Raw genomic sequence first — 21,911 nt, forward strand, 5'->3', positions numbered from 1 at the left:
GTCCTGCTTATCTCGTCAATTGACAAAAACTTTATTTATTTATTTTTCATAAAATTTTTTTATCTCTTTTCAGGCAAAAAAAAATTTTTATTTCATTTTTTTCTTCTTGATCGCCGGTTAATAAGTTAAAATAGTTTACGCATATGTTACTCTTGGATTTAAGGAGAAATTCCAGAGGCGTTGAGGAATCTTGCAGAATTAGAGGAGTTATGGCTAAAAATAATTTCTTAACTGGAACCATTCCTTCATCAATCTTCAATCTTTCTTCTCTATCGAATTTGGATTTGTCATATAATAACTTAAAAGGTAGGCTTTGCTAATAATATGCATTTGTGACATCAACATAAAATATTTGGCATGAAATCACAACTTATCTTTATATAATTGGAGATGCCATCGCTAACAAATGATTTCTTAACAGGCATCATTCCTTCTCAACTTGGGAATCCATCTTCGCTTCAAAAACTTTTTCTTAACTATAACCAGCTTTCCGGTCTGATCCCTTCCTTCATCTTATGTAAGTCTTCTTCCCTCGATAATATTCGTTTTGAATATAAGATATTATTTGGTGAACTCGCAGGTGAACTCCCGGCAAATATTTGCAACAACCTTCCTTTTCTGGAAATCCTCCTTCTCGATGAAAACAACTTTGGAAGAAGAATCCCATCGACTTTATCAAGGTGCAAACATCTGCAAACATTGTCTTTGTCGGTCAATGGCTTCTCGGGAGCCATACCAAAAGAAATCGGAAATTTGACCAAGCTTAAGAGTTTATATCTTAGCCAAAACAGTCTCCAAGGTATGTATGGTTTATATTTATGTCATTTTTTTAGTTATCACTCCGAGTATTTTACCTGGACCACTGTGCGCTCGTTCCTAGAATAGCAGGTGTTTGTTAGCTTGAAAATCAATTTTGTTTAAGCATTTTAATTGGAAACCTTATAATAAATGTTGACAGTAACTTTAAATAAGCAGAGAATTATAACAGATAAAGGGATTTGGATCCTCTCATATTCTAATCTTTCTTAATTTTTGTACAAGATCATGACACATGTTGATTATGCCTTTATGAGGCAATGATTTAAATTATTTTAGACTTTCCTTATTAAAATTAAAACACATCGTTTTATTGCCTATTTAAAAGTCCAAGACTAACAGCTCTAAGATTAACGAACGTCTAACAAGCGTAAAACTTCTATTTCGTTCACTTTGTTAGCTTTTCTCTTTCGCTCTTCTATTGCATTTTCTTCTATTTTGTGATCACTCAACAAATTTTGATAATCTATTAAGCAGATTAAATGTTTTTCATTTCTTTCTTGTTTTGTTCTTTTTTTTTTTAATTGTCTTTCTAGGGTCCAAAATCAGATAGAGAATTAGAAATTGCAAATAGAAATTGTGTTCAATTGATATTGGCTACTTCATCTGTCAATTGCTACTGAAGAGTACCAACGACAGTAATGCATCCAATTTTAATCTAATTCCGTGACGTAAATTCGTAAAAGAATTAAGAATTAATTGTCAATGTTTCTTCTTTGCTCATGTTTATACAAAAAGTTTATAAGTTAGTGATACAATAAGTAGCAGAGAAGAAGTCAGAAACAAGCAATACTTTGTGATAAAGGCGGTCAAGTTGAGAAGTTTATTTAGGCATGAAAGAAAAGTGTTTCGATTTTGAAAAGGAAAGTCTAAACCAGATTAAATCCTAGCCTTAGACTGTGTTTGGTCCTGCTTATCTCGTCAATTGACAAAAACTTTATTTATTTATTTTCATAAATTGTTTTTTTATCTCTTTTCAGGCAAATTTTTTTTTTATTTCATTTTCTTTTCTTCTTGATCGCCGGTTAATAAGTTAAAATAGTTTACGCATATGTTACTCTTGGATTTTAGGAGAAATTCTGGAGGAGCTGGGGAATCTTGCAGAATTAGAGGAGTTATGGTTACAAAATAATTTCTTAACTGGAACCATTCCTTCATCAATCTTCAATCTTTCTTCTCTATCGAATTTGGATCTGTCATATAATAACTTAAAAGGTAGGCTTTGCTAATAATATGCATTTGTGACATCAGCATAAAATATTTGGCATGAAATCACAGCTTATCTTTATATAATTGGAGATGCCATCGCTAACAAATGATTTCTTAACAGGCATCATTTCTTCTCAACTTGGGAATCCATCGTCGCTTCAAAAACTTTTTCTTAGCTATAACCAGCTCTCCGGTTCGATCCCTTCCTTCATCTTATGTAAGTCTTCTTTCCTAGATAATATTCGTTTTGAATATAAGTTATTATTTGGTGAACTCCCAGGTGAACTCCCGGCAAATATTTGCAAGAACCTTCCTTTTCTGGAAATCCTCCTTCTGGACGAAAACAACTTTGGAAGCAAAATCCCATCGACTTTATCAAGGTGCAAACATCTACAAACATTGGCTTTGTCGGTCAATGGCTTCTCGGGAGCCATACCAAAAGAAATCTGCAATTTGACCAAACTTAAGAGTTTATATCTTGGCTAAAACAGACTCCAAGGTATGTATGGTTTATATTTATGTCTTTTTTTATTTATTGATCATGTCATTTATACCTCTGAGGCTATAATTGAAATTATTTTAGACTTTCTTTATTAAAATTAAAACACATTGTTTCATTGCCTAATTAAAAATCTAAGACTAATGGCTCTAAGGTTAACGAATGTCAAACAAGCGTAAACCTTCTATTTATGTTTCTCTTTTCTATTGCATTTTCTTCTATTTCGTGTCACTCAACAAATTTTGATAATCTATCAAGCAGATTAGATGTTTTTCTTTTCTTTCTTGTTTGTTCTCTCTCTCTTTTTTAATTGTCTTTTTAGGGTCTAAAATCAAAGCGGAGAATTAGAAAGATGGAGCAATATTTATATGTGTGTAAAGTTAAATTAATTTCAGACGATTGCAAATAGAAATTGTGTTCAATTGATATTGTCTACTTCAACTGTCAATTGTTATTGCACAATACCAATGACAATAACTTATCCAATTTTAATCTAATTCCGTGACATAAATTCGTAAAAGAATTAAGAATTAACTGGCAATGTTTCTTCTTTGCTCATGTTTATACCAAAAGTTTAAAAGTTAGTGACATAATAAGTAATAGAAAAGAAGAACTCAGAAACAAGCAACAGTTTGTCATAATGTCAGTTAAGTTCCATGTTTGGTACAGCTTATCTTGTCATTTTACAAAATTTTTATTTTTTTCATAAATTATTTTTTATCTTACTTTAGGCAAAAACATTTTTTTGTTTCTTTTTTTCTTCCTGAGTCCCAGTTAATAAGTTAAAATAGTTAACGCATATGTTACTCATGATTTTTAGGAGAAATCCCAGAGGAGCTGGGGAATCTTGCAGAATTAGAGAAGTTAGTGCTAGAATACAATTTCTTAACTGGAACCATTCCTTCATCAATCTTCAATCTTTCTTCTCTATCGGGTTTGGATTTGTCAGATAATAACTTGACAGGTGACTTCCCTAACGACATGCATATGTGAAATCTTCCTCTTCTTCGTAATTTTACATCTCCCCTTATAAATTCTCTTATGGGGACATGTCATTTCCACTATTTAACATTATCTTATTATTTGATAGAGATCTATGAGATTATGCAAAATTTTGTAAATTACGTTACAATAGAAAGTCTATTAATAAACAATTTCTTAAACGACCACCATTCCTTACGTTGGACATCTATTTCAGCTGTAACGGCTTGATCTTAGGGATAACCAATTCTCTGGTTCTTTCCCCTCTTTCAAATTCAAAATGCCTTCTTTATAAGTTCTTGATTTCAGTGTCAATAGACTATCTGCTGAACTCCCTGCAAATTTTTACAATAATATTCCTTTTTTGGAAGAACTTTATTTGTCCAAAAATATGTTTTATGGCGATATGCCCTCCGATCTAGCAAATTGCAGCTATTTTCGAATCTTAATTTTGGGGTTCAATGATTTCTCTGGAGCCATACCAAAGGAAATTGGTAACATGACCAAGCTTGAAAATTTAGATCTTTAGTTTAACAGACTCCAAGGTGCGTCTTATTATAGTTTATGTTATATCCACTCATGCAATATTTTACCTTAATCAATGATGCGCAATCTTATAAGTTACAATATCTTGAAGGTTAGTGTGATATTTTACCTTAATTTAGTGTTTGAGCATTTCTACTGAATAAATTGAGAACCGGTCCTCGATGGTATTTCAGCTGATAAATATGAAAAATAGGCTAAAAAAGTTATTTTACCGAAATAATAGTTAAAAATAGAGAAGTACAGTACATATTATTATTATGCCTATCATTAATATTAGCATTCCCCGACTTAGCCTTTTACTTTTCGCCAAGTCATTTTCTCAAGGCTCATCGCCTGGGCGACAAGTCATTTTCTCAAGGCTCATCGCTTGGGCGAAGATATCCACGCCCACATTCTCGTTCGTTGCATAGAATCCGTTTGCAGCCCGAACATTATATTAATAACAAAACAAACAAAGCAAATTAGGGTAATTTTTAAAAGCCTCCCCTGAGGTTTGGGCTTGTTGCAAGTAGATGGTAAGAATTTGTTTATTTGTAAAAAACCCTCTATCGTCAGTTAACTTTAACATTGACCGTTAGTTGACTGTGCAAAGACAATATTACCCTTAACAACAGTTTATAGACGGAAATAACTAAAAAAAAAAATTAAAATTGTTGGCTACTTTACCCTCTTTAAATTATTGATATTTTCTTAAAGTTCCTACAAAAAAGATAAAATTAAAAACTTGAAAATGAAATAGTTATAATCTTTACCTATGATATTGTAAATCTTTGGAATTGACAAGGATAAAATTGTCAAAAAATAGGGTTTGTGCTTTTCGCGCCAACAATTTTAATTTTTTTTTAGTTATTTCCGTCTACAAACTGTTGTTAAGGGTAATATTGTCTTTGCACAGTCAACTAACGGTCAATGTTAAAGTTAACTGACGGTAAGAGGTTTTTTATAAATAAATAAATTCTCGCCATCTACTTACAACAAGCCCAAACCTCAGGGGAGGTTTTTAAAAATTACCCAAGCAAATTATAACAAGTTAACAATAAAAGCAAATTGATAAACTCTCAGAGACATTTCGTCTCACATTTCATGCGCAAAAGTTGTATTAAACTATTTTAACCACAATTTTTTTTTCACCAATACAAATCTAATACTCAAAGAAATAACACACTCATACTATTACAATATTCAATTTGACGAAAAACAACCATTTTTTTTTTATCTTTCCACCAATACAAACATATTACTAAAAGGCATGTAGTTCGTTAATATTATAAGAAAATTTGGAGTGCGATCATTTTTTAAATTGGAAAGTAGAAAGTGATCAGATGTGTAAATTTTCCAATTAAAGTGCGGCTGCTGAGAATTTGGATTGGATAATTTTCAAAATATAAGAGGGACAAACTATTTCCAAGCTCATTGGAATCTGTTGCACGCATTTATTTGCAAAGCCAATAAAATATTTACAACACCCATTAGCGCATTATTATCTCTTATTTTTTGAAATTATTCTAATTTTCCTGCTACGTTATACGAATTATCGAAGCAGATAAATTGAAAAATTGAAGCTACATATATGAATAATTTTCTCTTTAATTAGTTGACTTAAATAAGAGTTCACACAGTTAATGCATTTCCTGCAGGAATTTGAAGACTTCACACAGTTGCCCGCCAAGTAATGGTAAGGTAATTTCCTGCTGCAATTTGAAACCATATATATACTTCCAAATCAATTAATATTCTAAATTTGGACTGAACATATATCATAGTAATACCGAGGCTGTTTGCTCTGTTTTATTTATTTATTTTTTGTTTGAATTCAGAATTTGATTCATTCTCAGTCTTTTCTAGTTTTGATTTATTTTTAAAAACTTATATCTGAAAAGGAAAAAAATTATTCTGATAATAATAATTTTTTCTTCTTCTTTTTTGTCTTTTTGGGGAAAAGATATCATAACCATTAAACTAAGGTAAAAACATAATATGTTTATACAAATTTCATTTTTTAATATGTATGGTCGACTACTTGACTTTCAACGCACCTGAATTACCCATTATTGATTGAGAGCGATAGCGCTGGACTTGGAAAAGTCTTCCGTCCACGGCGGGATCCACAGAAGTTAGAAACGTTGAAGACTTAATGATCGCAAGTAATGAGCTTGGAAATTTCTTGTAGAAAAGTGAGATCAGATATGGCTAATCAAGGGACATTTAATCATTAATTAAAATTTATAAATAGCAAGCGATATTGATAACATTCTCAGACACAATTAATCCTTCTCTAAATATAATTTCTATTCACATTTTCACAGCAATGAAACCTAACACGAGTGCTTTTGTTGCCCTTGCTTTGCTTGAGTTATTTGCTATAGCCACCATGATCAACATTAGCCTCTGCAATGGTACCTCTTGCATAGAGAGTGAGAGAGAAGCGCTTTTAAAGTTGAAGCATGATCTCAGAGATCCTTCAAATCGCCTTGCCTCTTGGATTGTTGATAATGGAGATTGCTGTAAATGGGGCGGTGTCTTTTGTAGCAACTTCACTGGCCATGTCCTTGAGCTCAACCTCCAAAATCCTTTCAGTCCTGATGATAATGAAGCTTACCAGAGGTCAAAGCTGGTTGGTAAGATAAATCCCTCTTTGCTTGTATTAAAGCATTTGGTTCACCTGGACTTGAGTGGTAATGATTTTCAGGGAATTCAAATTCCAAAGTATCTTGCTTCTCTTGTGAACCTAAGATAGCTCAATCTTTCTCAAGCAAATTTCACAGGAATGATTCCTCACCAACTTGGAAATCTCTCAAATCTGCAATATCTTGATCTTACAGGGTATTGGTTTGAGTTGCACGTTGACAGTTTTTCATGGTTATCCGGTCTTTCATTGCTAGAGCACCTCTACATGAGTTTTGTGAACCTCAGTAAAGCCTCTGATTCATTACTCGTAATTAACTCACTCCCTTCTCTCAAAGAATTACAGTTGTCTCACTGCAAACTCCGTCACTTTCCTCCATTGTCGTCTGTAAATTTTTCCTCCCTTACCGCCCTAGATCTTTCCGGAAACCAATTTCAAGGTCAAATCCCCAGTCGACTAGGAAACTTGACATCTCTTAAATATCTTGATTTATCTTCCAACGAATTAAATTCTACAGTACTTGGATGGCTGTCTAAGGTTAATGATCTTGAGTTCCTCTCTGTTTATTCTAATAGATTGCAAGGTAACGTTTCGTCACTTGGTCTAGAAAACTTGACTTCTATCAAAAGACTCTACCTCTCTGAGAATGATGAACTTGGAGGGAAAATTCCAACATCATTTGGAAAACTCTGTAAGTTGACATCATTCTCTATGAGGTTTACAAAATTGAGTCAAGACATATCAGAAATTTTAGGTATTTTCTCGGCATGTGTTGCAAATGAACTAGAGTCACTCCGTTTGGGAAGTTCTCAAATTTTTGGTCATTTGACCAATCAACTTAGGCGATTTAAAAGATTGAACTCTCTAGATCTTTCAAATACCATTTTGGACGGTTCTATTCCGTTCTCTTTGGGGCAAATCTCAAACTTGGAATATCTAGATTTGTCTAACAACAAGTTGAATGGAACTGTTTCTGAAATCCACTTTGTTAATTTAACAAAACTGGCTTTTTTTAGAGCTAATGGAAACTCGCTAATCTTCAAAATCAATCCTAATTGGGTTCCTCCATTTCAACTCACAGTTTTGGAGTTGAGGTCATGTCATTTAGGGCCTCGATTTCCTTTGTGGCTTCAATCGCAAAGGGAATTAAATGATTTGGATATATCCAGCACAAGAATCTCAGCCAAAATTCCTCGTGGGTTTTGGAATTCTATTTACCAGTATTTTTATTTAAATATCTCTGGTAACCAAATCTATGGTGGGATTCCAAAGTTTGACAATCCATCAATGCCTCTTATTACGACACCATCCGACTTGTTGGGTCCAATATTCGATCTTTCCAATAATGCTTTATCGGGATCCATTTTCCATCTCATATGTCAGGGGGAAAATTTCTCAAACAACATTGAATTTCTAAAACTCTCCAAAAATAATTTTTCTGGAGACATCCCTGATTGTTGGATGAATTGGCTGAGGTTGCGTGCGTTGAACTTAGGCCACAATAATTTCACCGGTAGCCTTCCGATGTCTATTGGAACTTTAAGTTCTCTTTTGTCTTTGAACCTCCGAAATAATATATTGTCTGGAATAATACCAACGTCGTTTAAAAATTTTTCAAGTTTGGAAGTACTTGACTTGGGTGAAAATGAACTTGTCGGCAGTATTCCTTCATGGATAGGAGAAAGATTTTCAATATTGAAGATTCTCAATCTTCGATCGAACAAGTTTCACGGCGATTTCCCCATTCAACTTTGTGGTCTAGCTTTTCTACAAATTTTAGATGTGGCTTCTAACAGTCTCTCAGGGACTATACCGAGATGCATCAACAACTTGTCGGCTATGGCGATAACGGACTCATATGATCAGGCCGTTATATTATATTCCTCACTGCGGTCAGAGGGGCAGAGCGAAATTTTTGAGGATGCATCACTTGTGATGAAAGGGGTTTTGGTTGAATATAATTCCATTCTTAATCTGGTGAGAAGCATTGACGTTTCCAAGAATATTTTCTCTGGAGAAATACCTGTAGAAGTGACAAACCTTCAAGGACTGCAATCATTGAATTTGTCGCACAACTTACTTACCGGAAGAATTCCTGATAATATTGGTGTTATGAGATCAATTGAATCCCTCGATTTGTCAGCGAACCAACTTTCAGGTCAAATTCCTCAAAGTATGTCAAATTTGTCATTTCTAAATCACTTGAACCTATCCAATAACAACTTGGTAGGGAAAATTCCTTCAAGCACTCAATTGCAAAGCTTCGGTGCATCATCTTTTGCTGGCAATGACCTGTGCGGAGATCCACTTTCAAATTGTACTGAGAAGAATGTTTTGGTACCTGAAGACGAAAATGGAGATGGAAACGAAGATGATGATGAAGATGGAGTGGACTGGTTGTTGTATATAAGCATGGCACTCGGATTTGTGGTGGGATTTTGGTGTTTCATTGGCTCTTTACTTATCAACAGAAGATGGAGGTGCAAGTACTGTCATTTCTTGGATCGCCTTGGTGATGGTTGCCTTGTAAGAAAATGCAACTAGATCTTTCATGTTTGCACCTGTGCTATTCTATGTACTTAGTCAACAAATGAAACATTACAATAAAATAAGGAACCTTTCTCTTGTGATTGAAGAGGGAATTTAAGCAAATGCCAAATTTCTTTCAAAAGGCAAAAGTAGAAGCGATCTGCTGAAGCTGTGGGATGTAAAAATGCATCATTAGGGGAGCGTTCCGCCTTAGGGGAAAGCAACCGCGCGAGCGGCGGTGGCCGAAGCGGAAGCGAGGAGGTGGTTGTCCGACAGCTGAAGTTAATAATAGCAATCACACGTCTGCAAACGATCATTTAAAGGTTTCTACTAAATTGTGTAGAATAGTTAACATAATTATCCAAAGACACGCCGATAAGAAAATTTTCAACAGTTAGTCAATGAATAACTAAACTAGATTCAAAAGAAAAGCACTCGAATCTTGCATCCAACAGAACATTCCAATCATTACATGATTTTATAACAAATTTCATAATACTATTATCTGAATGAATCTTTTGATTTGTTACAACACACAACATTCAATCACCACATTTATCAATGAAATCAATAACAATTTTATTGGTTCTTTGGGAAGTCAATGAACTCTGGCTCAAGAAGAAAGAGTCAACTGATAAAATGAATTACTTTTGGTACATGGTTATTCCTAAAAATTGACGTGGCCAGTCGCTTGAGCGTGCTTAACAGCCTCCTGAAGATTCACATAAAATTATTTTCAGTTGAAAGCATAAATTTTATGAAAAGATGCTGTGTAAGAAGAAACGTAAGAGAATTTTAGAGGCAAAAATGACACTTATTTATTTTCTTCATTTGTTATTCAACAATAGCATAGATATACTCACCTTGTGTCCAATTACTCCTATTTGGCATGCCCCACAGCGCATGGTGAAATTGGCAGTGTCAGTATAGCTCCTTTTCCTAAGGAATAGTATGAAAATCAAAACTTGATAATGTATAAAAGTAAACAACAATATTCGATAATACAAGAAAACAATTCATCAAAGGATAACAAGTAAAGATAAATAAATTTCCTCCAAATCAGTAACAGGTAACTCAATTTTCTGGACATTCGGTTAACCTCAACTTGGTCTTTGAAAATGCAATGACTGACATGCATGTATACGCACATATATTGGAAGGAAAAACATGGCAAAGGCAGGGATTTGGTAACCTCAATTAAATGTCCTCATAACATCGCTAATATCTCGACATTCTCACCATGCAGTAATGACGAAATGAATCTGAATGATAAATTGGTCAACTAAACAGCCGCTTAAAGAAGCTCAAAAATAGTCCATTATCATTTTAAAAGTCCTAATTTCCGGCCTGTAAATAGCTGAAAAACATTTGTGTGCTTGAATATGGCTGCTCTCTTATTTGAGTACGAAAATATCAAACATTTATCACGGGATACATACAATACATCTGTGACCTCGACCACTACCTTCGTTGCACCTTAGCAAGTTTCAAACCTAGCTCTTCTGCTGACCCAAAGGTCCGTCACTTCCTTTTTTTTATTTTTATTTTTTTTATTGATACACATAAAATGCCATGTGATGAAATTCAAGGATGTATCTCTTGTAAGAGACACATCCCTATATGTTCAAATTTAAACATGTAACTTCCTGATAGATAATGGAAGTTATTTGTTCAAATTTCGAACATATAACTACCACACGATTGCCTATATAAAGGCATGAATGCATCACAAATAATCATTTCAAGACACACTTAAAAAGTTAGTATTTTATTATCTTGGTATTCTGCGTGCAACTACCAGCCTAACAGTAGTGTAAAATGATCGAAAAATGCAAATGGAGGTACAACTATTGTTACTTCTTGCATGGCCTTGGGGATAAATTTGGTTACTTTGTAAGAAAATGCTACTAGATCTTTCATGTTTGCACATGTGCTACCGTATGCACTTAATCAAGAAATAAAGCGTTACAATAAAATAAGGAACATTTTTTGTTGTGATTGAAGAGGGAATTTAAACTGATGCGAAATTTCTTTCAAAAGGCCAAAGTAGGAAGAGGTTGTCCTACAACTGAAGGTAAATAATACAGTCACACGTGTCTACAAATGATCATTTGTAGGCTTCTGCTACATTGTGTGTAGAATACTTGACAAGATACCTGAAGTCACACCAATAAGGAAATTTTCAACAGTAAATAAGTTAATGAATAACAAAACTAGATTCAAAGCAAAGGCACTCAATATTTCATCTACCAGAACATTCCAATAAACATATGATTTTATAACAACTTTCATATTATCAAATACCCAATAGATATTCCTTAACATATCACTTCACCATCAAGATTTTCTAATAAATACGTATACTTTTATTTTACTGCCCAATATTTTTACTACTTAATATTTTAATTTTTATCATTTTACCATTAAAAATGTTATTTATATTAAAAAAATTATTGAGGTCACAAGGGTATTTAAGAAACTGCAAGTATAAAATTGAAACAACACCGTTTTATCAAATGCATAATAAACAAAAGGGTGAGAATATTTGAATCCATCAAATTCATCTCTACACCCATTTTAAAAAATTAATTCATTATTAAAAATTTAAAATTTAAAAATCTCATAATTATTCTTTATTAATCTCTTTCTCTCTTCTTATGATTGCATAGTCTCTCCCTACTCTCACGCTCCAAACTAAACACTCTATTTCACTCTATTTGGGATTTTTTTTTTCCCCCATTCTTAGTAAAACATAATCTCTATTTCATGCCTTTTATATATAAGATTTTTTTTTTTTTTGCTTGACAGTTACTAGCTTTTTTGGTTGGTAAAAAATATTTATTAATATTCATTAGCTTTCATGTCTGATAAAAATTTGTTGATATTCATTTTTTAATAATGAGTTTCGCTTCTTTTCCTTTATGATTGCATACAACGAAATTAATTACTTGCAATAAGAAGAAAATATACGAAAAATTTTATAAGAATTGAGGATTTGAGAATGAAAAGAATAAGAATTTAAGTAGATGACAAAATAAAGTAATTTTATTAAAAATCTTAATTAAAGAGAAAATTGGCGGAATCAAGGAACCCTTGCTTAAACAAAATTGGTGGTGCTGCCACCATTAAACAATTACAAAAACAGCTCCTTTGCGCGCTTTCTCTTCCCTTTTATGAAATCCGTCATTAAAAAAAAAAATATCATCAATTGTACCAAACCTTTTGATGTTGCATGAGATGAGTGAGTGAAGACATGAAAGGGCTCCTTCGTGTGATGAGGTAAAGACATCGAATTGAAGAAATCAAGCTTAGTTTTGGGTTTACTGCCGCGAGGTAAATTCATCAAAGTATGTTTGAATTTTGACCCATTATGGATATAAAATTTTGTGCACCTTCTTATATGTCAGTGTTTGATGATTTTTTACTTGATCATGAAACTTAGAAGTTAATATTTTTAGTACTATTGAATTATATGAATTATTTTTGAGATTTTATTATAATTGAGCTTGATATGGTGAAATTTATTTTTATAAATAAAAATAATATCACGAATTACTTTGTTTTTTTGGGTGCATGAAAAATTTCAATCTCCGTTAGAAAATCTAGAATTCTGCTTTTGGGATTTATGTGACACTAAAAAGATCATTAAGTATGACTATATAATAAATTTGCAACTATCAATTTGAGAATACAAATCATTATGTGTTTAGCTTCTAGCATAAATACTCTAATAGCTTAGACTGTGCGCAATAAGTTAACGACTGGGAATTGAATTTTTAATGGATGAATTGCATGGTAATGTTCACAAAATTTAGAAAGCAGAAATGGGTCTCAACTTGTGCTCTCGATGAAGTTACTCTGATGCGAGGGCTTTATATTATAACTTACACATTTCAAGTTCTGTTCCGGGGTTAACTTTTTTTTTTTAATTTAAATTTATTTATTTATTTATTTATCTTGATAATATCTGTGCATGATAAGCAGATGCTTTGGCATTAATAGGTATCAAGGTAGCATGGTTACGTGCATAGAAATTGATTTGGGTCTGCATGTTTGCCCTTATTGATCTCCTTATTTTTTATTTGTGGGCCTCGTTATGACCTACGTTTTTTTTTTTCTATGCACTACTTTACCCAAAGACTTTGATAAATACTCTGGAAATTCGATATAAAATATCCTCAGTAATAAAAATCAATTGATAATCCTGGTTTTGTTTTGATTTTTGAGTAGTCGATCCTGTTGTTGTACGCGTTCCTGCTGCTGTAATTTTTTTGCTTTACAGATTTTGTATGGCTAATTACTAACATGAATATTGTTTGCACTTACAGGAAAGTGTTTGCGGACTTAGAGTTGCCGTTGTTGGATGATAAAGTGTTAAATTTGAGGTATTTAGTTTTTAATTGTAGTATTTGTAAGTGGATTCGAGTTGAACTTGCCGAATGATAGTGTTGAAATTTAAGTGTTTGGTGCATAAATGAACTGTTTTGGGTGTGGCGTTGATTTTTTAATGCAACAGATTAAATAATTAGAAAAATAGCAGTTTTTAAAATAAAATTTCTACTTTTTAGGGCAATATTTCTAAATCACCTTGTTTGTAATTTCTATCATTCCAGAGAACAGAATCGTCTTTTTAACTCCAGGAATAAGAAAAAAACTTTCAAGAGACATTCTCCTAAATATTCTATTAGTTTTAAAATTTTGGTGATAGAATAATAGCAATTAAAATATTAAGTAGTAAAATAATTGTCAAAAAACCTTAGTAATATATGTCAAGAAATATCTTATGAGTATTTGATAATATCCCATTTCATAATACTATTATTTCAGTGAATCTTTTGATTTGTCACAGCTCAAAACATTCCATCACAACATTTATCTATGAAATCATAACAATTTTATTGGTTCTCTGAGAAGTCAACGAACTCTAGCTCAAAGAGAGAGAGCTAACTGATAAAATGGATTACTTTTGCTACACGGTTACCATATCATCTATATTCCTGAAAATTGACATGGCCAGTCGCTTGAGCATGCTCAACAGCCTCCTGAACATTCACATAAAACTATTTTCAGTTGAAAGCATAAACTTTTCGAAAAGATACTGGGTAAGAAATAAAGCAGAGAAAATTTTAGTTGCAAAAATGACATTAATTTTCTTTCTTCATTTGGAATTCAAAAACAGCGTAGATAGAATCACCTTCTGTCCAATTACTCCAATTTGGCATACCCCACAGCGCAAAGTGAAGTTGGCCGTGTCGGTATAGGTCTTTTTCCTAAAGAATAGCAAGGAAATCAAAACTTGATAATGTATAAATAGTGAACATCAATATTCCATAATGAAAGAAAATAATTCATCACAGGATAAAAAGTAAAGTCAAATAAATTGCCTCCAAATTGATAATAACTATAGTCTCTATCGACAAAATATGGGATTATCCCAAGAATATATCTTGATTTGCTAATATCTTTGCTGAGACTTTATTGTAATACTTCTACAGTATTCGTGTGGAATCAAGAAGCCCTTTCATCAGGTAACTCAATTTTCTGGAAATTAAGTTAGCCTCATCTTGGTCCTTGAAAACGCAGTTCCTCATATGCATGTAAATGCACATATATTGGAACAAAAAACCATGTCAAAGAAGGCAGGGATTTGGTAACCTAAATTAAATGTCCTCTTAACATAACTAATATCTCGACATGATTCTCACTGTGCAGTAATGACCAAATGAATCTGAATAATAAATTGGTCAATTAAACAGCAGGTTAAAGAAGCTTGAAAATAGTCCATTTTCATGTTAAAAAAAAAGTGTTTCGACCCGGTAAATAGCTGGAAAACACTTGTGTGCTTGAATATGCTCATCTTTCTTAGAGTTCAAAAATATCATTGGAAATGATACCTCTATGACCTAGAATAGTACCTTTGCTGCTCCTTGACAAGTTTCAGAGCTAGGTCTTCTGCTGGCCCAATGGTCCTGCCCTTCTGTACGGGAAATATAGTCTGATCAAACTCCTCTGGAGCTCCCTCAAATGGAGATATCTGCAGATACAACATACAAAAATCAAGCACTCATAAGTTGTATACAAACTTAAGGCAGCATAAGAATTAAGAGAAGCACCAATAGAAGGGAAAACTTATGAATGCATGAACCAACATGAAAGATCAATCAGCATCATTCACATAGCAAAAGGATAAAGCAAGTTCTAGGGGACTTTATATACAAGCAAGTTCTATAACTTTTTTGCATATGCGAGTTTAGGGATTTTTTAAAAATTTTCTGATTTAACAACCAGCAGAGCAAATAAGAAAATAATTATAGGAAATTGATCATAAGACATCATACAGCTAAAGCATCATAATGAAGCCCGTCGTAGATGAGCATAACTCTTTCAGAATACTTCTTTTCCTGTCAATGAGAACATGTGAAAAAGGAGGGAAAAAGGAACATTCAGTAATGATGAACTTGCTAGAATCTCATGCACAAAAAATTCAAGAAAGCTACTAACCTGGCCATACAAATCACATCTTGTGGTCTGAATATCATATGCTGCAATTTCACGTCCATAATAATCTGCTAATATCGAAAGCTCAATGGCACCTTCAAATCAAACATAAAGTAAAAGTAAACACAATAAGTCAGTGAATAACCTAAACAACATCATAGTTGTTGCTGATTGTGACCCAACATATATACAGGGAGCAAGTGGATAGAGGAATAACTATGGCAGAGGTAGATGCTGCTCATATATACTACACATGAAAAGCCAGTGGTTGCAAGATGATTCCTTAGTTTCATATAGACAAATTTAGACCCATGTTCTTGTAACTGTCTAGCAGATACAAAAGCATGCCTATTTAGGGAAAAAAGAAGTTCACCGCACCTCCCCACTTCTCTGGGTCCTGAATCCAAGAACAATACTCTTGATTTGACTTTCCAAGAAATGCCTCAGAATATTTTACTGGATCACTTGCTACTGTTGCTGCTATAACCTTCAGAAGATAATCGATCACATTGTTCAGAAAATTAATAAATAACAGAGGCGATAAATAATGTCATTAATGAATACAAACTTGCCTATGAATATATTTGGTTGTCACTCATGCCTGGCAATTATGAAAATTTGATCTACATAATTCAATTGGTACTAAACATTTAAAAGCCTACATAAAGTGTACTTGAATGACTAGTTTGTGAGCATACAGGAGGTAGATGCACAGCTGACAGCTCAACTAAATTTCCATATAAATGTATTCCATCCACAATTAACTGAGGCCAAAAGTATTTGACTAACCATCATATGCGAAAAGGTGATATCTTCATCAGAAGCATAAAAAATCTCATGTTTCAGACTTTGACAAGTATCAAGATGTCAACATGATAACATACAGCTCCAGACACATGTCAGGGTCATGCCATGATGATTTCATTATATACCCACCCACTAGAAGTTCTGGATAAGATCCCTTGAAAAAAGATTGCTGTAGAATCAGATGCCACTCACTAAAAAAGGGGTTGATTCTAAAAGAACATGGGCACGAAAGAATTTCACTACTAATTATCTGCGCACTTCAGTAACTATAACTTTCTTTACAACCTTTTCCATTCAGCTTATCATTTGGAAGAGGCTCACTTAAGAACAAACCCAGTAATCAAAAAACATCCAATAAAATCTTCCAAGACTTTAAATCTTCACTTATGGAACAAAAACTCCCTTCCATTCAGTGCAGTCATGAGAAGGTACAGATGTTTACACAGATAAGAATTTAATAGAATAGATCAACATAGATGTGGAAGCTAAAAGAATTCCGTAGGTACAGTTAGAGAAGATATAGCATCCTATATTAACCAAATACATGTCTCATAGGAAAGATCTAAAGGAAAAAGAGGATTTTTATAATTGACCTAGGTAGTTAAGTTACAAAGCCATGGCCGACCCTCCACTGAACTAAAGATTTGTTCCATCCCACCTCATATGGAACATTCTCAGAAGAAAGAACACAATCGAATGGCCATGAGAATTCCATCCCACTTCTCCCCACAAGCTTAATCAACATTTAAACAAAACATCAGCAATATACTTCCAAAATAGAAGAAACGAGTTCATAAGAATTTCTATATATTCTCAAAGGTTCTTCTGTATATAATGGATTAGATTGCAACGAAATCAAAAAAAATTAATTAACCAACTCAACTCTGTTTTCTAGGATTCTAAGTTATCATAACTTAAGAGTGTTAATAACTGTGAGTTGTACATTAAAAGAAACTCACGAGGTAAAAAGAACCATAACATATTACCAAATAAAGAAAATGAAACTTGATATCGGATCTACTATTACACTTTCTCCCAGCTCATCATGATTTTCCTTTAGATACATGTTTCCATGTTTCCAAAAGTCTTGATATTATTAATCGTATGAATAACTAACAAGCAAAGCTTTCCAAGAGCACCATCTAGGCCATATCTTCCATCAATTTTTAGAAGATCTTGCTCCTTTTTGTAGCAAGCACAATTTTCATTTTTGGCCCCTTGTGCTTTCAGACTTTCAACTTCTCTTGTTAGTCATTCCTAGATTATCAGACCATGTACGTTGCATTTGTTCTCAAATTAATAAATAAAATTAAAGACTGACACGTAGCTGCGGGATTGGTGGAGTGTGTAATTTGCAGTTAAACCTTAATAAGTTCAAGTTTGATATGATGTATGTATGAATTATATAACATTTTTATGAGTACGTTAAATCATTGAACTATACCCCCTACCAATCCCCAAAGTTGTATTTAAGCTTTTCAATCAAATACTCCAATCACACTGAAACAAATTGAAATCACATAATTTGAAATCTACAACAAACAATGCTGTTAACAAAAATAAAATGTGAAAGATAAGAACCTGTCTCAATTCAGGAGCTTTGTTTTTGTCATGTTCCATAACATACCTGTAAATGAAAAAAGGCAAGAGAACAATGATCAAACAAAGGCCCAAGCTCACTTTACTAAACATAATAACAAGTTAACAACTTTAATTGTTATACCGTACCCGACAGCATTAAATAGGCAACTGTTGTCTGAGGGAATAACCCTTCTAACAATAATACCTTCCATCTTATATAGCAATACTGACCTGAAACCAATCAAAAAATCACAATTATATCAACTACTTTAAATTTCTGAAGCAGAAGCATAAACAAAATAAAAAACCAGTAAAGAAAATCATCACAAAGAAATCCTTTTGATTGTATGAGAATCAATCAAGCAAGAAACCAATTTTACTGAAACTTGTTGGTCTCTCAGATATATTGAGTATGGAAGGCAAAAGACATGAAAAAAAAGGGGGTAAAAAATTAAATAGCATTGCCCTATAAAATTACATAAACATAATAAAATTCAATTAAAGAAAATAAAAATCACATCTTTTACCTATATAAGGCACCTTACTATGCATTAAACACCCACAAAAACTCAGCTTTGACACAATATGAAAATTAAACAAACAAAAATCAACCAACCCACCTTCAAAAACGGCCCAGCAAACAAACAAACAAAATAAAAGCAATAAAAAGAAGAATTCAAGGATGCCAAGAAGTAAATATAATGAAAAATGAAACAGAAAAAAAGAGATTTATAGATCTATAACAACACAGCGAACATAACTTTACATAAAAGAAAGGAACAAGATAAGAAAAAGAAAGATTGAAAAGGACCCACAATTCAAGAAACGTATAGAAACACGTATTTTATAATTATGTTTTATTACAAGCAAATTACACGTAAAGTGTTCTGGGTACTTATGACAGTTCAGAAGTGAAGAAGAATTTCTAGGAAAACTCACTGGATGTGCTTCTGTTCTTGTTAAGGTAATATCATCAGTTCTTGCTTGACAATAATAACTCGCTACCTGTAATAAATTTATGAGTTGTGTATTTTAACTGATTTTGATAACAGGTTTGATTTTTTATTTTTTTTGGTATTATTGGAAGTTATTTTGTTTTTTTTTTTTTGGAGCTTTTTTTTTTTTAAATATTTTATATCGCATATTTATAGAACCATGAAAATGCATCGCCCCATCAGGGTCGGGATGACGTGGAGGACCTAAATGATGACTTTTACAACTAATAGGTTAGTTTTTATGGTTCGCTAAGCAGCAATGACTAAAACTTAATAACAATGTATCCTTGACTTTTACTGATATTGCAACTTGGTATGTGATAATTTAATCAAATCTTACAAAGTACAAACAAAAGTCTTATGTATAAAGATATTTTTATTTTAGCAAGGTAGGGATATTAAGAATGATTATATAAATCATTCTCTAATGCAGCTATTTTCATTAATTTTAATGCAAACATACTCTTAATTTATGAGATTTAATACTTCATTTTGAATAAATTATGAAGCAGTGCGGTTTAATAGTATTAAAAATTAACTCTCTTAGACTGTATCACTTAAAAGTGTGTTTGTATAAAAAAATATGGGCACTTATACTAGAAAATAACTATATATGTGTGTGTGCGTGCTCGTACGCATGTGCGTGTAACATACAATATATAATAAATCTTATATATTGATGAAGGTTGAGTTCCTTAAATTTTCAAACAAAAAAAGTTGCTCATCTAAGCAAATACACATCAATTAATTATAATATACACAAAGTCAAAAAAAGAAAAGTACTCTATATCATTATTATACAATTCTATTAATTTTTTTATCCATTAGGAATTTCTCTCTATAAATTAACTCGCCCTTGACACTAATGTTCTCAAACCCAATTTTTTTTTTTTTCTCTATCAACTTCTCCCTTCAACATGCTTTCTAGCTGCTCTATGTAACCCTAATAAGGATAATACACGCAATAATATATTATCATTACTGACTTCCGGTGATCAGCGTAAAATATATACAAATTATGTTCTTACCTTGAAATGTTACAAAAATGAGGGACTTCGACGTAATTACAAAGTTTTCATCGTGCGAAAATAACACCCATCGCGCAACTTTAAAATTCTTGGAAACAAAGACAAATTTTTCTTGACTCAAAGTTATTCATTATTTTATTCAAAAAAATTATTTACTTCTTTTATCTATTTAATGATAATATTCGTAACCGAATTGATAGTATCGAATAATAATATAAACTCTTTATTATTCATTAAGCGCCTACAATCTTAATACTATTCAATCACTTTTGAACCTTGCTTTCTTTAAAATTTTAAGCCATTACAAGTCGATCTTAATAGAACTCCATAACTATTGTTAAACAGAAATCCATTTTTGAAGTGTTGACATTAATAATGCAGTACAGTGTTCACTTAACTGAGCAGGCTTTAGTTGAGGGAACGGCCCACAATCACAAGATCAGCAAAATGGGGTTTGGCTCGAATGCTAAGACTAAACTATATAGTTCAACATTAGCTGATAATACAAGGGCAGTTCTTCAACAAGTTTCAACAGTTCTGTATGTAACTGGGGGAAATGAGAAAATGCCTCCAAAATCCTGTCCTCAAAGGTGTGCTTTCTTCCCCTTTATTCGATTATCCTGGAAGAATTTCACCCCAATCAAGCATTGGGAAGGGCTGCAATGCATTCAATCTCAACCCTGGCATCCAACGGCAGTGCTGCTACTTGATATGTTGCACGTGCTGGAGCTGGTGAAGGAAAGTCTGGAACAAAATGCAGAAACCAATTTGACCAGGTTGAACAGAAATCTTCAATAGTAAAAATGCAGTTTGGGGGCAAGATGAACGAATACATAGTATGAAAGTGGATAAGAAGCTCAAAATCATGCAATTAAGGATCAAAATAAAGGAAGAGATCAGTACCAACTGTGACCAATCCACCTCAAGAAGTCACACTTGATCCTGCCAGTAGTTTCTTCGGACATATGTATAGTTTACTATTTATAAATTTTATTCTGAGTTAAGATTCTACTATAATTACCACTAAGTAACCATGTCGCCAATGTGTATCAGGCTTGCAAAAGTACGACTGTATGAGCATCCTAAAGTCGAATGAGCTTCAAATTACAACATCGATAAATTGTAGCCACTCCATTTACTACTAATACCACACATCAGCTCATACTCATTGGAATAATGCAGACCTCATGATTTAAGTTACAAGCTCTACATTTTCTTTCTGATTCAGTTAACATGAAAGTATGGGTAACTCTGAGAATTGCTGGGACAAAATTTTTATCTTGCACTCATGCCAAATGCAATTATTCAGCATATGAAAGTTTCAACTTGACTTCAATATTACTCACATTTAGCATAGATCTCATTCACTGTCTTGAAGTCTTTCAAGTCTGCCAACCTGCAGGGTGAAACAATCCAAAAGGGTCATCTTTGTCTAACCATCAACTTCAAAAAGTAAAAATTGCGGAGGAGAGGGGCAGAAAAATTCATACAAAATTGTTGTCTTAACCACAGAGGAATAGTCAGCGCCGCTAGCTTTCAGTATTTCCCCAATATTTTTAAGAACCTTCAAATGTTCATAAGCCCAAATTTATTAGTGATCTTCTACATTAAATATGACCCATGACACATTCATAATTTGTGCCATCAAGGGAAGAACAAAGTGAAACTTCAAAGAGACAGATAGGCTTTAGGAATAGCAATTTTGCATACTGGTTTACCTGCTCTGTCTGGTCCTCTATAGTATCTGAGACAAATTTCCCAGTCTGAAATGGAGACTCAAAAACATATATAGTTAG

General features: G+C 32.9%; 3 protein-coding genes and 1 non-coding gene across 13 annotated transcripts in view; 2 read left to right on the forward strand and 2 right to left on the reverse strand.

Moving 5' to 3' along the window:
* The window catches only part of LOC102612354 (LRR receptor-like serine/threonine-protein kinase RGI2), a 37,829-nt gene extending 28,360 nt beyond the window's left edge, over positions 1–9,469 (forward strand). For 4 of the 9 annotated variants that reach the window (XM_052433180.1, XM_052433176.1, XM_052433179.1 and 1 more), the window contains exon 5: positions 5,689–9,469. In XM_052433180.1, coding sequence (XP_052289140.1) covers positions 6,819–9,221 — 2,403 coding nt within the window. In that variant the 5' untranslated portion in view covers positions 5,689–6,818 and the 3' untranslated portion in view covers positions 9,222–9,469. Of the gene's footprint in view, positions 1–580; positions 800–1,887; positions 2,032–2,146; positions 2,219–2,305; positions 2,525–3,344; positions 3,691–5,688 lie in introns of those variants that run through there. The other 5 variants (XM_052433181.1, XM_052433183.1, XM_052433182.1 and 2 more) reach the window with 4 other exon arrangements.
* Positions 1–21,911, reverse strand: part of LOC102610474 (reactive Intermediate Deaminase A, chloroplastic) — a 65,939-nt gene that overhangs the window by 42,946 nt on the left and 1,082 nt on the right. For both annotated transcript variants that reach the window (XM_052433194.1, XM_052433193.1), the window contains exons 3-7: positions 21,834–21,878; positions 21,606–21,679; positions 21,462–21,511; positions 19,032–20,859; positions 18,240–18,323 (exon numbers count right to left, since the gene is read on the reverse strand). In XM_052433194.1, coding sequence (XP_052289154.1) covers positions 20,756–20,859; positions 21,462–21,511; positions 21,606–21,679; positions 21,834–21,878 — 273 coding nt within the window. In that variant the 3' untranslated portion in view covers positions 18,240–18,323; positions 19,032–20,755. The remainder of the gene's footprint in view (positions 1–18,239; positions 18,324–19,031; positions 20,860–21,461; positions 21,512–21,605; positions 21,680–21,833; positions 21,879–21,911) is intronic.
* On the forward strand, positions 13,209–13,315 carry LOC112498017 (small nucleolar RNA snoR100). The gene has a single exon (XR_003065101.1). It is a non-coding gene; the product is annotated as a small nucleolar RNA snoR100 (small nucleolar RNA).
* Positions 13,995–19,097, reverse strand: LOC102610987 (OVARIAN TUMOR DOMAIN-containing deubiquitinating enzyme 2). Its single transcript, XM_052433192.1, has 9 exons — positions 19,032–19,097; positions 18,240–18,323; positions 18,093–18,138; positions 16,083–16,191; positions 15,708–15,799; positions 15,545–15,607; positions 15,122–15,240; positions 14,401–14,476; positions 13,995–14,248 (listed from the first exon to the last, which is right to left on the reverse strand). Exons 2-9 carry the CDS (start codon positions 18,302–18,304, stop codon positions 14,192–14,194), a joined length of 627 nt encoding a protein of 208 aa, XP_052289152.1. The 5' UTR covers positions 18,305–18,323; positions 19,032–19,097; the 3' UTR covers positions 13,995–14,191.

Source organism: Citrus sinensis, chromosome 9, assembly GCF_022201045.2.
Source record: "Citrus sinensis cultivar Valencia sweet orange chromosome 9, DVS_A1.0, whole genome shotgun sequence".
Classification (NCBI taxonomy): domain Eukaryota; kingdom Viridiplantae; phylum Streptophyta; class Magnoliopsida; order Sapindales; family Rutaceae; genus Citrus; species Citrus sinensis.

What these genes read in the sequence shown, in the direction of transcription:
- LOC102610987 (XM_052433192.1), bottom strand. Translation starts at nt 18,304, where the DNA reads ATGGAAGGTATTATTGTTAGAAGGGTTATTCCCTCAGACAACAGTTGC. An exon ending in GATGTGATTTGTATGGCCAG is followed by an intron (nt 15,608 to 15,707) that starts GTTAGTAGCTTT and finishes TCTCATTGACAG; the next exon opens with GAAAAGAAGTATTCTGAAAG. An exon ending in TTCATTATGATGCTTTAGCT is followed by an intron (nt 15,241 to 15,544) that starts GTATGATGTCTT and finishes TTGTATCTGCAG; the next exon opens with ATATCTCCATTTGAGGGAGC.